This window comes from Cricetulus griseus, assembly GCF_003668045.3.
Source record: "Cricetulus griseus strain 17A/GY chromosome 1 unlocalized genomic scaffold, alternate assembly CriGri-PICRH-1.0 chr1_0, whole genome shotgun sequence".
Taxonomy (NCBI): domain Eukaryota; kingdom Metazoa; phylum Chordata; class Mammalia; order Rodentia; family Cricetidae; genus Cricetulus; species Cricetulus griseus.
In genome coordinates this window covers 236,040,527-236,056,985 of record NW_023276806.1, presented here as the reverse complement: position 1 = coordinate 236,056,985, position 16,459 = coordinate 236,040,527, and the positions used below count along the sequence as shown (strand labels likewise).

Here is a 16,459-nt window from a genome sequence, read left to right as displayed (position 1 = left end):
AAATATAAATAATTAATATTGCTGAATTGAACATTCTAAAACAATGGTAAACTTTGTGTTATATATGTCTTACTACATTTTTGAAGTCTATAAGTAGATGTCAAAGGCCTGAGAAGCTGAAAGGGGGAGGAAAGGGAAAGTACATGCAGTAGCTAGGACTAAAACAGGCAAGAGTTGATTAAGGGTAAAGGGGGAAGAGAGATGAAACTGGAAGTAATATTTCCAAAATTAACTGAAACACACACTAAAGAACTGGCCTGAGGTGATGGAGCAAAACCTGTTTGGTTGTAACTTCCTTGAATTTGAAGTGTTGAAAGCATAACGCATGTGTGATGTGACTGTGACATCACCCCATTTCCTGAATGAGCCAACAAATGGCAGCCAACATCTCCTGGCCACTTACAACATACAGGACACTAAGCATTTTGCATGCATCCGTTCAGTTCTTACAAGCCTTTCATACAATTTTCATCATTTGACAAACATTATACTGAGGCCTGCCCATTACATCACTTGCCATTCCCTAAAAAGTACGTTCCAGTGTTCACCAAAAAGGCACCAAAGCCAAACAGGATGCTCCATCACCTCCCAAGTCAAAAACAAGGCTTTGAAGGTAAACAGGAAAGGTATCCACAGCCACCAAAGTCAAAACATACACATTACTGGCCTTCTGGAAGCTCCAGGTACTGCGGCTCCAGAAGCAGAGTCCTCAGGCAGACGCCCCAAGCAGAAGTAGTTTGACCACTGTGCCCTCATCAAAGTTGCCTGATCTCCAAGCCAGATGTGAAACTGACAGAAGACAAGACATTTGTGGTTATTGTGGACATCAACAAGCACCAAGTCAAACCAGCTATGAAGAGAATCCATGACTGGTGTGGTCAAGGCCAGGCTTGATGGAAGGCAGCAGCTCCGTGTTCAGCTGGCTCCCGGTTACAATGCAGTGGGATTGTCCACAAAACTGGGATGATTGTAAGTGCCCTCAGCTGAACAATTCTAAATGAACATTTTCTTTTCCTCATTAAAAAAAGCAGGGCAGCTAGGAATACAACTTAGTGATAGAGTGTGGACTGAGCTTTATGAGGCCCTGGGTTCAACCTACACACACACACACACACACACACACACACACACACACACACACACACACTTTTGCTATCAAACTTCAATATTTATGTCACTAAATAAATCCTAAGGTTATGGTCTCCTCCTGTTACCCCACCTCACTCTCTAGATTGAAATCTATTCATCCTCTAGACTCCCTTGCAATGCCCCGGGTTTTAGGAAGAGCTCCAACCTACCTGTCTTCCTCAGAATTGGTCATTTCCTCTTTCATCCTCAGCAAGCATTGTTCTACTTTGCTTTTATGATAAAACATTCTGACTAGACACATCTTGGGGAGGGAAGGGTTAATTTGGGTTTACACTTCCAGGAAACACTCAGTTGCTGATGGAAAACCAGGGCAGGAACTCAAAGCAGGAACGTGGAGCAGGAACTGATTTGAAGACAGAGACCCTGGAGGGACTCTGCTTCCTAGCCTGCGCTCTGCATCACACTTACCTAGCTTTCATTACAGCCCAAGCCCACTTGCCTAGAAATGCTGCCTCCCACAGTGGACAGGGCCCTTCCATATCAGTCATCAACTCAGACTCTCAGAGGTATGGCCTCAGGGCAGTCGTGTTGATGCAGTCCTTTTGTGGAGGCTCCCTTCCCCCTCCCCACCCCAACGACCCATCCCCACCTCAGCTGACAATAAAAGCCAACCAGGACAAACAGGTTGTGTCTGGAAAAGAAGACTCCAGTTATATCTCCCCATTAGGTGTGTTGGTTTCTTCTCTTAGTCTTTGGATTTTCATCCATACTTCTTAAAGCCTCTTTCAGGCCTTTTATTTAAAATTCTTTCAAACAAATCGGGTGTTGGTGGCGCATGCCTTTAATTCCCAGCCCTGGGGAGGCAGAGACAGGTGGATCTCTGTGAGTTCAAAGCCAGTCCGGTCTACAGAGCAAGTTCCAGGACATCCTTCAAAGCAGAGAAACCCTGTCTCCAAAAACAAAAAAACAAACAAACAAACAAAAAACAACTTTCATACAATAGAATGTTGTTTTTTAATAGGTGGACAAGCTGAACTTTATAAAGGGGTGTATGACCAAGGTTGTAGAGAAACCCCATTGTATCTCATGAGCAGAACCAGCTCAGTTCTCCCTCCACACTACACTCCTGTCTTTTCCACGTAGTTCTGCAAAAGATTTACCTCACTGTCTTAGTTAGGGTTACTATTGCTAGGATGAAACACCATGACTAGTGGCAAGTTGGGGTACTGAGGATGGAACACCGGCATGCTAGGCAATCGCTGTGCCCTCTGAGATCCCTAAAAGCTTCCTGGGTGGGGCCCAAATGTTTGTTGAACTTGAACCTGACTCTTCTTTTTTTTTTAATTTAAATTAGAAACAAGCTTGTTTTACATGTCAATCCCAGTTCCCTCTCCCTCCCCTCTTCCCCTGCCCATCACCATCCCCTTATCCCATCCCCTTTCTGCTCCCCAGGGAGGGTGAGGCCTTCCTTGTGGGATCTACAAAGTCTGTCATATCATTTGGAGCAGGGCCTAGAACCTCTCCAGTGTGGCCTGACTCTTCTTGTACACCTAACAAAACCCTCTTTCTCTCTGCCTTTTCCCAACCCTTACCCAAGAGGATCATATTTCCGTACTCCTGTCACCCATCATGATTCCCTTCTCCCTAATTTTTCACCTTTCTTCTCCTGTTGAGTCAAGCATCACTTCCTGTTTCTAATCCTGCTTAGCCTTCCTCCAGATGCCTTGGTGCAACCTAATAATGTCAAGCCCTAGATGGAGCTGACCATCTAAGGAATGAAAGCTGAAAGTGATGTCCTCTCCCACAGATTCATGAAATAGTTCATGTTCTGGATTAGAGGTGTGTGTGTGTGTGTGTGTGTGTGTGTGTGTGTGTGTGTGTGTGTGTGTGCTGCCTTACTTCCAGCCAGAGTGTAGAGCACAGACCAAATAAAATCATTTATAAATACTAATACTATAGTCTTTAAACTTTTGTTCTATTTGAATTCTGTGTACCTCTTTTTTTTTTCCTTTTTGATGGAGCTGTGCTTCAGAATAAAAGGTTCCGAACACATGCACCAAGAGACCCAAGATGCCAAGACAAAGCAGAAAGAAGGAAGTGCCAGTGGCCAGGTGTCAGTCTTGTCCCAGCTGTCTACTCGTCCTGTCCTGAACTCTCAACATTTCCTCCCTGGCACAACTTTGTGCTGGAATTTACACAGATGTAGACAATTACGCCTCTGAAACTTGAAATTTGGCTTGCAAAGCAGTTTATTCCGTTGTCTACACAGCTGCCATTTGAGGGAGATTTTAGAAAATTCAAGCGTTTAGAAAATGGTGCCCTCCATCCCTGCCAGAGACCTTTTGAGCTCATAACTTTTGGAAACAAAGAGAAGCTCTCTAGGAGGGTTGGTCATCTCCACCAGCTGAGTTGGCAGAATCACCACTCATGTCCCTCGCTTGGGATGCTATCTCCTTTCTCCTTTTCTGAGAGCAGAGTCCCACTGATGGGCAAGTTCTAATGCCACCCCTGTGGGAAAGTCTCTCCTTCAGTGGCAAAGTGGCTACAAATATAAAATATAGCTGTCTCCCCCTTGTAAAAGTGGTTTGGAGCCCCTAGACTGCCTTAGAGGGCAGAGCCATGCCATGAAGGTGACATCAACATACTCATTGAAAAGCCTTCTCTAACAAGACTGTGCGGCGCGCGGGGGGGGGGGGGGAGGGGGGGATTGTAGATCCCAGGGGTGAAAAGACAGACCTTCTCTGGGTGCTATTAGGCTGTTATTCAGGTGACAGACAGCTTCAGAATGACCACACATTGAATTCAGAGCAGGAGATAAAACCAAAGCTTTCAGAGTGAGCCAGGCTCAGAACAGCAATAGCACACCAGACAAGAGGATCAAAAATTCCAGGGAGGTCTGGGGTATAAAGCAAGACACTGTCCCCACCCCACCCCCATACACACAAAGGTGGCAGTGACAGTGAAATCTAATCTGTGTGTTCCTATTTTACTAAAGAAGCTCATGTGTGTGTTATCACACACATGATGAAAAGTGGGTTTATAAATGGCTTTTCTTCTCTCTTGCCCCTCCCCTTTCAAAAATCCCAAAAGAAAGTTTCCCCTTAGTTCTTGTTTTGGAAAGATGAAGCTAAGGTTTTCTTTAAGTGATGCTCAATCAGCCATACTGTGATGAGCAATCAAGTTCTCTCGTGAACCCCTGGATCTCCCCTGCTACCAAGAAGAGGGTGCAATTGGTTTACAAGGGGTGGGCAAGCATTTCCCTATTTCCAGGTTCAAGTGATGGATCTCAAGAGAATGAAGACAAGTGCTCGATTGTGCATACCCACCCACAGGTGCTCACTTGTCCATATATACCCACCCACAGGTGCTCACTTGTGCATAGCCACCTGCAGGTGCTCACTTGTCCATACCCACCCACAGGTGCTCACTTGTGAATACCCACCCACAGGTGCTCACTTGTGCATATCCACCCACAGGCAGGTGCTCACTTGTGCATACCCACCTGCAGGTGCTCTTGTCCATACCCAGCTGTAGGTGTTCAGTTTGTATTGGAGATGGGGGATCCACAGCTGTCCCTGGATTCCATGTTGGGCAAATCAAAATTTTCCCATAGATGTCCCATAGCAGTTGGTAGACCTCTCGCCAGCGTCTCTGGATAAGGAAACAAATGCTACTTCGATCCTCTCCTGAAGGACATTCAATGCACCTGTTCCCCTGGGACCCTGGGACCATGAACCCTGAAATAGCTCCCACTCATTATGTCCATCACGGTGTCACATTGTCACTTGAACCTTCCACAGTTCCCAGCATTTTCACAACCTTTGCTCTGTTTCGTTGTCCAGTTTTGGTATGAATGGGCCCTGGCTGGGTAATCTTCATTCTTATCTACTCATTCCAGGCCAAAGACTCAGAACAAAAGCAAAAGTTGAGTGCATCCTATTTTCTTTCCATGTTTACATACCAAGAGATAATGATTCAGGACATATAGCAGAGCTTATATAGTCTAGACACACACACACACAAAGACTGTAGCTAACATCCTGCTCTACTATAGGCTATGGTGATGATGCCAGCAGAGGATTGGTAGATGCTCCAGGCAAAAGGAAACTACAAAAGACCTGTTCCTGTATAGACTACATTTCTGTTGCTGCTTCTGCTCTTGATATTTTTTCATTATTTTCCCTTTGCTTACCCCTAACTGTTTAGCATTAATATAATAATTGGAAAGAAATGTACTATGGAATGTATACATAATCTTCAGCCAGTATAGATAATCCTTTTAGCATTTAATTTACCTCCCACAAGAAATGCTAACCTATGACAACAGCCAATTGCAGCCAAACTGGAACCTGAGGTCACTGTAACCTGCTCAGAGCTGTGCAATGCTGGACGTCCCCCTTTGCTTAAGCATACACCTCACCTGTAACACCTGCCTGGGAGTCTCTCCCCACTGGGAGGGTAATGGTAGAGGTGCTTGGAATAGAATAATAAACTCCATGTTAAGCACTACCTGAACAAATAATCGCTCTCATTATAGAGGTCAGGGCTCTACAACAGTCCCTCTGTCACATAATCAAAGGCTTACTTTGCTGTAGCCAGCTGCAGTTTTGTCTTTTGACTCTGTCATGTTCTTTCAATTAGGCTATGTTCTATTTTGTGTCCTCTTTTTTTTTCTCGACAAACTGCATATAAATTCAAGGTGTCTTTCTGGCAAGGACATCAGAAAGATGGACTGAGGGGGGACCTTTATCAGTCCCAGGACTGTCAGGAGATAATGACACAGCCCCATGCTTGATGTGTTGTTCTTCCTGCTTTAGATTCGGAATCTGGCAGCCAATTTATGTGTGGACAGCAAGCATGGAGCCACGGGGACCGAGCTGAGGCTGGACATCTGTGTCAAAGATGGTTCCGAAAGGACATGGTCTCATGAACAGGTGAGTCATGGCAATGGAGGCTAGCGGGGAAGGGTGGATGGGAAGAAGTATCTCAGTGACACATTTAGGACTTGGGTGAAGTCTGTCACCAAGCAGATCCCTAGGTGGTGAGCATGGTCCACCTCTGCTTCTGTTCCTTGTCAGAGGAATTGTCACAATCAACCAAGATAACGAATCACAACACACTTCAACTTGGAGAGCAAGGATTGGTGTGATAGCTCAGACAGTGAAGTGCATGCCTTGCACACGTGAGAACTGGAGTTTGGTCTTCTAGAACCCATATCTTTGAGGCTGAGTATGTTGGCATGTGCTTATAATCCTAAGTCTGGTGAGGCAGAGGCAGGCAGATCAATGGGGATAGCTAGACAACCAGCCTAGTCTACCTACATGGTGTGTTCCAGGCTAGCAAGACTGTCCAAGGAAGAGGTAGACAGCAGCTGTGGAATGATACTTGAGGTTGTCATCTGACCTCAACATTTATGTGTGCATGTCTATGTGTGCCCCCTCATACACACACACACACACACACACACACACACACACACACAGAGAGAGAGAGAGGGGGGGGGAGAGAGAGAGAGAGAGAGAGAGGGAGGGAGAGAGAGAGAGAGAGAGAGAGAGAGAGAGCTTTAGAATGAGAGTTGAATATGACATGAAAGCAGAAAGGCAACTATTGCTAGGACAGTAGTGATCAGCAATAAGGAGCTAAAACCATGAAGAGGGGAGTGGAGTGAGGATAAGCTTGCCTAGCAAGCCCAAGGACCTGGGTTCAGTTCTCAGCTCCAGACAAACAAACAAAAAAGAACAAAGTCTGTTGATAAATGGCACAATGAAGTCCATTATTTTGTGTGCTAACCTGTTTGTTTGTATGTACACATGTGTACATGTGGGTACATACACCTATACCCATGCAAACAGGCCAGAAGAAGACACCACAGTTCTTCTCTAGCTCTCCCCCACCTATTCTTTCGGGAGTCTCCCCTGATATTGGAGCTTGAATTTCTCCCTAGGCTGAGCATCAAAAAGTACTAGCAGCCCCCTGTGTCTACCTCACTCCCTCAGAGCTGGAGTCACAGGCACAGGCTTGTGCATAACTCTGGGGCCCACACTCTGGCCCTCCTGATTGTGCAAGAAGACCTCTTAACCACTGAGCCCTCTCTACAGACCCTTGCACACTAACTCTGAAAACTAGCATTTAAATAAAAAAGATAGTAGACTCCTAAGGTGTGACCTTTGCTTACTGTCTTCCCCCACATCAGCAGTTTTTAAGACAAACCAGGAAAGTGCCGGGGAATTCAACCCACAAAATCTTTTCAGAAAGGGCTCTGTTTCATGTTTGAGACTTCACCTGGCCTTAATATTCCCTCCTGGCTGTGTATCTAAATTAATGCACGGACCTCTTGTTTCAATGGCAGTTTTTAGTCATGCGTGTGAAGGACAGCCGAGGAAGCAGCATCCCAACATGGACTTCATAAGACATTTTCAGATGATGCTTGGCTTTGATTCAAAGATATTTCCATGCTGCTCCAGTTAAGGACAGTGTGATATCTATAATCCAACTTAAAGTCTGAAAGTCTTTGGAAAGGGTCTCTCCTGGAATTGTGCTACCTGAGTAAGAGTAATTACAGGGTTGAGGATGGCATGGCCCTTTGGTGTTTCAGTTTTGCATAATGAAATATTTCCATTAGGAAGTATAAGATGTACCCACAAATTCCACAAGGATCAGCCATTGTTAAAGTTACAAAGAAAAACAGCTGATAACTACCCTGAAGCCTTTCCCATCCTCCTCTCCTATGCAGAAGGAAAAACCCACAGTCGGGGCAGTGTGCGCTCACAGTGTTCTCTGTTTCTCAGAATGGACCGTAATAACTGCCTTGGGAAAACAAAAGCAAGTAAGCAAGCACTTTCCCTGTTGGCATAGCTGCTGTATCCAAGCTATATTCCTCAATGTCTGCCTTGCATACTGACCAGGAGTACACTCAGTTGCAGCATCCCTGTGCTTTGGAGAGATGCACACATTCCACACAGAAGAATCTTGACAAAAATGAACCATTGATCAATGCTCCTACCCAACCTAAGGTCCTTAAGGAGTTGTTGAAGTGCACTTCTCTTCTCCCTACTTTCTCTTCCTGCTCCTCCTCCATCCTGAATTACAACAGGAGCTTTGGGATGCTTGGAAAGCAACGAGTTCAAAAGCCAGTCAAGAATGAATCCCATAAGGTAACACCAACCTCTTCCAACACCCTCCAAACAGCTACCTATCCAATAGTGTTCTAGAAAGATGGAAGGCCTTAGAGTCAGGCCAACATGGACTTCACTTTGAGACAAGCAGCCTTGTTCAATTCTTCTAGGCCAGAGGTTCTCCGTCATCAAATAAGGACAAAATCCCCACCTCCTGTATGGGGTTTTCGGAGAAGAAATGATGCCTGGGCTGTAACATTAATTCCCACATGAAGTCAACTCAGCCACTGTACTTTCCCTTCTCTACACACTCTACACACACACACACACACACACACAAGCACGCACGCATGCCATGCTCTCGGGTTCGAGGTTGCTGTGACACGGATGCTTTGGTCTATTCCCAACATAGTCATTCACTCCAACATATCCTACAGGATGGACAATTACCAGAACGTTCTGCAGCTCTAGGATGTGGCGATAACTACAAAGTTTCAGATGGGAACTCACTGGCTTCCTCCTTCCTCTGTGTCCTGGGATAAGCACCTCTAGGGTTGCTGAACATCAGAGTAATATGGTTGGCTGGCACTTCCAACAAGCAGACCGGCCTCCAGCCCAAGAGCAAGTAAGAACACTCAAGAGGTTATCAGTAAGACCAGCATTTGGAGATTTAAGAAAAATAGTTTCTAAAATTAAAGAGAGAAGCTATAAGGGAAAATGTCTCTTGGGCTAAATTTATCTCCTCTTTTCAGCCCAATCAGGAAGCAAATTTAGACAGCTTACAAGGACACACATCTGAATACCTGAACCAGGTTTAATATTTCTAAACAGGAAAATTCTAGAATGGAGTCTGATCTCACATGATTTTTTTATTTGACAGATAAAGATGAACACTAGCAAACGAAAATATATTGCATACTTTTATTGATTGCTCATTTACCTTGGGCTAAGCTGGGAAAAAAAAAATCTATGGCCTGTAATTTACAAAATGATCACCAGAGGGCAGCACCAGACAAGAAGACAACGCCACATAGGCAGGAAATTTTATATATATATATCCCTGATGTTAATACAGCTCTTTTAAAAAAAGATTTCTGGTCTCTGGAGTCCTAAGGCTGAAACTACGAAGAGATTAAAGGTTGGAGGGAGGAGAAACTTGAATCCTGCTTGAAACGTGTGTCACCTTTTGACTTGGTACAGGCAAATTCATTTTACAGTAACTAATGCAAGCCTTATTCAATGCTTTGCTTAATGACTCGTACGTTATAATTCACTCTTTTACATTTAGATTAAAATTCATGGATGAGAAGTACCTCAGGCCATGGAAATTATGGATATTCCTTTTAATTCCAAAGCAGTCCAACTGACTAAATGAATAAACAAACTTGTTACAAAGGCAACAAAGAAGGGTCCACTGAAGCACGCCTTTCTAAGGGAAACGTTTTACCGCAGAACATTAGCCAGTACTAATCCGGCTTCTGCGAGGAAAGCAGGCCTATGATTCATCCTTCCGGGGTCATCTGCTGAGCTGTCTGCTATCACTCTAGCATTGTGTGCTGGCTCCCGGTTTCGTCTAGGGATCAAGAAAGAAAAAGAAAAATAGATCCTAATATTAGTGTAAGATCTGGAAGGCAACTGCCCAGCCCCCGTTATGAGTACAGGGTGGGGGTGAGGGGGTAGGGCGGGTCGGAAGAGAGGAGGCGGGCTCCGCCTGGCCTAGTTCGGCTGTTCTCTCTGCAGGCCCAGCAGCAGGCACTGGGCTCTTGCTGGGAGGAAGCTTTGCAGGCCTTCCCACCCTGCTGAGCAAGCAGACTTAACTTTCTCTTTCCAAGGTCTGTAGTGGGACACACACAAACAGAAATCCAAACAAGTCAATGCACGCAGAGAAAGGACACACGCCTTTCTTTGGGGATAAGCCATCTCAATACAGCATTCTAATGAGTACAAACTGTAGGGAGAAACCTGTTCTAACTCAGATTTCTGCAAATTACGTAACAGTAAAATAAAATGTAACTACCCACAGGGAGAGAAATAAAATGCTTTTCAATTGTCTCATCAGGTTGCCAGATTAAGATAAGTGGATTTGCAGTTCCAATCTGGAGAACTTATTTGTATAATATAATACACTACAGACCCAGGCAATGTTACACACACCGCACGAATATGAAAGCAAGGAAATGGGTCATGACTCAAAATCTATATTTTAAAGCATCGCTCAAAAGAAGAAAGGAGCGAAATTGACATCCATTTGCTTTTTAAAAGAGTGATGATTGGAGCTTGAAAAGAAAACAAAAAGCATCAGGGGCTCTTATTAAGAAAATCTAGATACTTCTGGCTAGTAAGAACCGCCCAGGAGTGGGAGGCAGATTGTGAATGTCACAGTAAGTCGCTAAACAGTGAGATCCCTTCACAATGCTTGCTTGTTTCTGCTCTGGCAAAAATGTGCCTAACGAATGATCCGTTTGACATGACCATTGGGGATGATAAATGGCAACCGGAAGCATTTCAAAGACATAGAGAGGGAAAAAACTGACATTGGAAGGTGCAGAAAAATAAAACAATTGGCATAAATTGAAGATTTATCACCCGGGGCCCGGGATTGCAATCACCAGGTAATAGTAACAAGAATAATACAGAGTACCTTGTGAAAATTTCCTTCTAGCAATCAATCTGCAAATGCAAGAAATACCATTACCCTGTAATATCAAACAGAGAAACAGGAAACAAAAGTCGCCTAATTGTGCCCAGGTACAAGTGTGACAGCCAGTGACGTCTAAGAGAGAGATTTGCTGTCGCTCAGGCACTCTTAGGGCCTTAACAGATACAGTTAGTGAAAAGTAGGAGAAAATGGAATAAAAGAAGCCATGCCGCTTGAGGAAGAAGTCGCATCTGTGGAATGAAAGTCTTCGCTAGGTGGGGATTACAATTCCTTCCATCTTTAGGCTTCTGAGTATATAAAAACTGAGACAGAGAGAGAGAAGCTGGGCACAGCATCCCACACCTGCCATGGTGACAGACAGTCTTCTCTAATAAGAGTGCAGCCCCTGGTAAATTGATCACTCTCACTCTCTGGTGGAAGACTTTGGGAAAAGTTGAGGGAGGGTGAAAATGGTCAAAGCACATTGCATGCAACCCTGGAAGAAATAAGAAGAGGAAGACAAGAGAAAAGAGAAAGAGAACAGGAATGAGAGAGGGGAAGAAAGAGGAAGGGGAAAGAGAGAAATGAGAGAGGTAGCTGAATAGAAGCATGGCTGTAAGCTGTGTTCCTCCATAGCCGCCCGCTCCGCCCCTCCCCCAAGCTCCCACCTTGAATTCCTGCCCTCCCTTCGCCTTGATGACGAACTGCAGTCTGTGAGCCAAATGAGCCCTTCCCTCCCTAAAGTTAAACAAGTAAATGAACATTTTAAAAAGTCTAGTTGATGTGTCATTGTCAAGCTGACTGCATTTGGAATCACCCATAAACACACCTCAGACAGCGGCTGGTGGCTGTGTGGCTTTTCCTGAGAGGTTTGACTGGGAGGGGAATCCCCAGTGAGAAGTACAGGGACCTCTAGCAGTCTGGCGGGAGCATGAGGAAGTGGGTTTTTCGGAACCCATTTCCTGTGGTGGGATACCTTGCTCAGCCGGGCCTTGGGGTGCGGGGGCTCAGCCTTGGAGGGATGGGGGGGCCTTGGCCCTCAACTTGGTATGCCAGACTTTGTTGACTCCCCAGGGAAGTCTGAGGAGTAGATGGTGGGGGGCTGTAGCGGGGAGAAAAGGAGAGGGAGTGGGAATTGGGGTTAGTATGTAAAATAAATAAATAAATAAATAAATAAATAAATAATTAAATAAATTTTTTAGGATAAAAAAAGAAAATTCTCTTTCTCAACAGGGATGCTGTTGGTTAATTGAACACATTGTAAAGTTGATTTAGGGCATCCTAAGAAGCATTTGTAATACAGAGTAAGATGGATAACACAGATGAGGATAGGAAACAATGGATGCATACTGAAGTATTAAATGGAGTTGAGTTATCTATCATTCCATGAAACTCTTGCTTCAGGTTGGAAGTCGAGGATCTGTAAGTGTGGGCTGTACTTCTTATTGTGAGTTACAATCTAAAACTGTCTATATTGCCCCACAGAGTTGCTCTTACCTACGCTAGAAAATTAATTTGCCTATTCTTTACTTCATTGAGCTTGGCTTTCCTTTAAATTGGATTTTTCAAGGTGCGAGCATCAATCCAGCTCAACTTTAAGGCTTGTCCTTTGGCAGTTAATCTGCTCATTAGGCTACTGCTGCAGTCCTTGATCCAGGAACATTTTATCTACATGACAAGTGCTAAGAGTTTTATTAAACGCTCCTCTCCTTCCTTCCACCCACCTCCCTCTCGCCTCTCTCATCTTTCATCCTTCCCTCTCCTCTTCCTTCACCTTCAAAACACCTTTCTCTCTCCCTCCCTTCCACCCTGTTGGTCCCTTTCTCCTTCCTTACTGGAAATGACTCATTTGCACTTGTACCTGTCTGGCCACAGGTCCAGCTGTCCCACCCCTTTGAAGCACGCCCTTTCAATGCCTCCATTGTGCTAAGGGAGACTTCTTCCTTGTTTTCACAAAAGGCCAGCTCTGCATTGTTAAGACATCTCTCACCAAGCTCTGGAACCTTTCCCCCAACACTGAACTCACTGCAGCTTTTCTGCTACTGTTGTTTTGCTAGCTCTTTACTTTTGGGTGGAGAGAAGACATTCGACCTGGAGAGCCTCTGCACACCCGAAAATTCTGCTTCGATGCGATCTCACACAGCAGCCCCGTCACGCTCTATGACTGTCATGGCATGAAAGGGAACCAGCTCTGGGGATACCGGAAGGTGAGAGGTGATTCTGTGGTCATTCTCAGATTATCATGTAGGGTTGGGTTTTTATGTGTTTGTTTGTTTGTTTTACTTTTTTGGCTCTTTTGGGGGGCCCACCATCCAGCTCCCAAATAAATACACACATGGAGGCTTATTCTTTGTTTTAAATGCCTGGCCTTAGCTTGGCTTGTTTCTAGCCAGCTTTTCTTAACTTAAATTACCCCATCTACCTTTGCCTCTGGGTTTTTATCTTTCTATATACCCTTCTTTACTTCTTGCTCTATGTCTTGCTGTGTAGCTGGGTAGCTGGCCCCTGATGTCCTTTTCTTATTCTTCATTCTCTCCTCCCAGATTTCTCCCCTATTTATTTTCTCTGCATGCCAATCCCGTCTATCCTTTCTCTGCCTTTCAATTGGCCTCTCAGTTCTTTGTTAGACCATCAGGTGTTTTAGAAAGGCAAAGTAACACAGCCTCACAGAATTAAACAAATGCAACATAAAAGAATGTAATGCATCTTTGCATCATTAAACAAATGTTCCACAGCATAAGCAAATGTAACTCATCTTAAAATAATATTCTGCAACAGTCATGATTTCAGACTGACTAGCTCCAGAAGTTGGTTGAGAGCATGTTTTGATTCCAGTGTCACCTGTACATATGCACACACAACCTAGCTCATTTGTGTGGAGGGCCATGACAGGGAAAGTTGCAGCAGAGAGTCTGTGCATTTACCCCCACTTGAAATGTGTACTATTTTCCATGCAGTTACAAATGAGAAATGACTGCAGATTACTAGTAACACAGGGAAGAAGTCTAAGCTCCGCTCAACCAACTTGGGGGAAAAAATTCAGCCACACATCAAATAAGCAAATAAATTACGCATAATTCTTAAAAACCTTAACTCACAACACACATAGATTCATACATCTATCCATTTACTGCACACGTAGATTAATACATCTATCCATTTACTGCATACCCATGGCGCTTGAGTGGCAGTTGTTTGATTAAAACAATTGCATTCATACAATACACACATACATATATGTATTCATGGAGATATAATTGTAACACTTGGACAAAAAGCTTCCCATTTGTGATTTGGCCCAAAGTCTTCCCTGATTTATCAAAGGCAAACATATTTGTGAAACCTAAAAAAAACTAAATTAAAAGATAATATTTAATGATAGTAGTTTTTAAAACAAATATACTTAATGATAGAAAATAATTTTAAAACAAATAGACTCGTGTCTATGTTTGAATTAATTAAGCAATTACACTATTTTTAAATATTTTTTTGGTTTTTCGAGACTTGGGAAGCTGTCCTGGAACTAGCTCTTGTAGACCAGGCTGGTCTCGAACTCACAGAGATCCTCCTGCCTCTGCCTCCCGAGTGCTGGGATTAAAGGCATGAGCCACCAATGCCCGGCTAAATATTTTCAAGTATTATTTTTTGAGTAATTCCCAGCCAGGGAGCCAATGCCTGCTTACTGTTTTGTGCTCTCTGCACAATCCAGACTTATTGGGGCTATCAGAAAAATGTACCTCATGCTTTATCCAGGAGCATGGCTATCCTGTGACAAAGGCCAGCCAATAAGCCCCAAAATTACAGAAAACTTAAGGGAAGAGGCTGGGGGATGGATACTAGGGTGTGTAATGGCTATGGATTTGTTTCCTCACATCATGAAAGCCAGAGCTCTGGTTTCTACCTCTTGAGGTGGGTACCCCAAGCCAGCCTCACTCAGAGCAGACTGGATTATACTGTTTATTCCACACGTCAACACCTCCCCAGGATCCAGCAGATGTCTGCGGCATCTCCAGAAAAAGCACAAAATGTCAGCTGTTGCATCTTACAAAGCAATTTAAAATCTAAAGAGCTAATGAGAAGATGGTCTCACAAGTACATGGGAAGGGAATTTCTGACTGTTTTCTTTATGAGGAGTGTAATTGATTAGTTTTGTCAAAGTCATGCTATTCAATACAATATTGTCTGTGTGGAGTGGAGTAGGGTAGGCTTTTCTTCTCCAGTAGTTATTTTCTGACCTTTCGGATGATATTTTCTATAGATGTCAATAAAACACCAGCTCTGCCTCACATGCTGGTGCTTCCTAATGAACAGACCATTTCTCATCATTGGACAGTTACAGAATGAGAGACAGACCACTCAATAATACGCAATTAAGCCTTGAAGATGCGGTTATTTTCATTAGGGAACTTACAAAAGCTTGCAGATGGATAAGACCAACTAATGTGTGTGCACACAGAGCTCCTGGAGAGGAAAAAACAGGCTACAATGATTTCAAAAAGTAACTCCTATGAGCTTTAACACGGCAAACATTTCCAGTATCCAAAGGGATTGGTGAAAGATAATCGCTAGATGTGATTATGCTCTGGCTAGCTTCTCAGATCAGTTGCAGTGCTCATCAAGAGGTTACACTCTGCATATTTATATAGCAAAAAAAGGTATTTATACTCAGGAACATGCCAGAGGCTTAAAATGGAAAGTTTCTGAAATATCTCATCCTGGTCGATGACTCAGGCCTATGAAGCACACCTGTTTTGGAAAATTCAAGGGCTGCTTAACACCTAGAAGGGAAAAAAGATTCAGTCAGAGAGCTCTGAAATGTTGCCTTCCCTGTTCAGTTGCAGTCCTTGGCCTCAGGAAAATAGGAGTGGTCTACCAGTTCTCTAATTCTCTGAGGTTGTTTTGGAGTATTCCCTTATTTTAAATTAGGTATCAATGGATTAGTATAAAGGGCCATCTCCTGGGCACCTAGGGAATCCTCAGGACCACCTCCAACTGTTAAGGAAGAGGAAGCCTTGACTCACACCCATCACCTGAATACCCATAACCACTTATGTACTGTTATATGCAATGCAAAGGGGAAGACACTAATGTTGATACAGTTATGGCAAAGCCAGCATTCAAACTCAGGTGGATCCAGCTTCAAAGTCTCTCCTTGCCCCTTGGCTGTGCTCTTATGAAACAAAATCAACAATCCCCAGGAGAGCTCTCCGGTGTTTGTTGAATTTAGTGCTACAGACTCCAGCTAATCTTTTCAAACATGGAGATTCCTTGGAGAAAGACGTTGGTCAGTATCTACCTCCTTTGAACAGATCAAGGCTGTGGTCAGACCCCACTTCCTGGTCCATTATCAACAAATAGCTCTCAGCTATTCTCAGCTATCTCTCTTTGCTACCCCAGAGAAGAGGGGCATCCCTATTTTGTGATATTGTAACTATGGCGTCCCAGAATAGCCAGTGTCCTGTGTGAGAGGAATCTCTACCTTGGTTCTCTTTTGCCACCAGGGGGACCCCTGTTACTAGAGCAACAACCCCAGTAAAATATTTACACCATCATTCAACAAGAAACTCTTTTCCTCTCTTCAGTTCCCATGTTTACTCAGTCACTGCCACTTGTCACT

General features: G+C 44.0%; 1 protein-coding gene and 1 long non-coding RNA gene across 4 annotated transcripts in view; one reads left to right on the top strand and one right to left on the bottom strand.

Annotated features, from left to right (window-relative positions):
• The window catches only part of LOC118239549, a 54,092-nt gene that overhangs the window by 11,299 nt on the left and 26,334 nt on the right, over window positions 1-16,459 (bottom strand). Inside the window, exons 5-7 of one of the 2 annotated variants that reach the window (XR_004771967.1) lie at window positions 11,819-11,944; window positions 4,592-4,740; window positions 657-789 (exon numbers count right to left, since the gene is read on the bottom strand). This is a non-coding gene — a long non-coding RNA (uncharacterized LOC118239549). The remainder of the gene's footprint in view (window positions 1-656; window positions 790-4,591; window positions 4,741-11,818; window positions 11,945-16,459) is intronic. The other variant, XR_004771966.1, reaches the window with a different exon arrangement.
• The window catches only part of Galntl6 (polypeptide N-acetylgalactosaminyltransferase like 6), a 1,027,971-nt gene that overhangs the window by 996,793 nt on the left and 14,719 nt on the right, over window positions 1-16,459 (top strand). Inside the window, exons 1-3 of one of the 2 annotated variants that reach the window (XR_004771965.1) lie at window positions 11,501-11,711; window positions 12,076-12,264; window positions 12,900-13,049. Coding sequence is in view for 1 of the 2 variants with exons in the window: in XM_035451502.1 (XP_035307393.1) it covers window positions 5,907-6,023; window positions 12,900-13,049 (267 nt within the window). In the remaining variant the exon portion in view is untranslated. Of the gene's footprint in view, window positions 1-5,906; window positions 6,024-11,500; window positions 11,712-12,075; window positions 12,265-12,899; window positions 13,050-16,459 lie in introns of those variants that run through there. The other variant, XM_035451502.1, reaches the window with a different exon arrangement.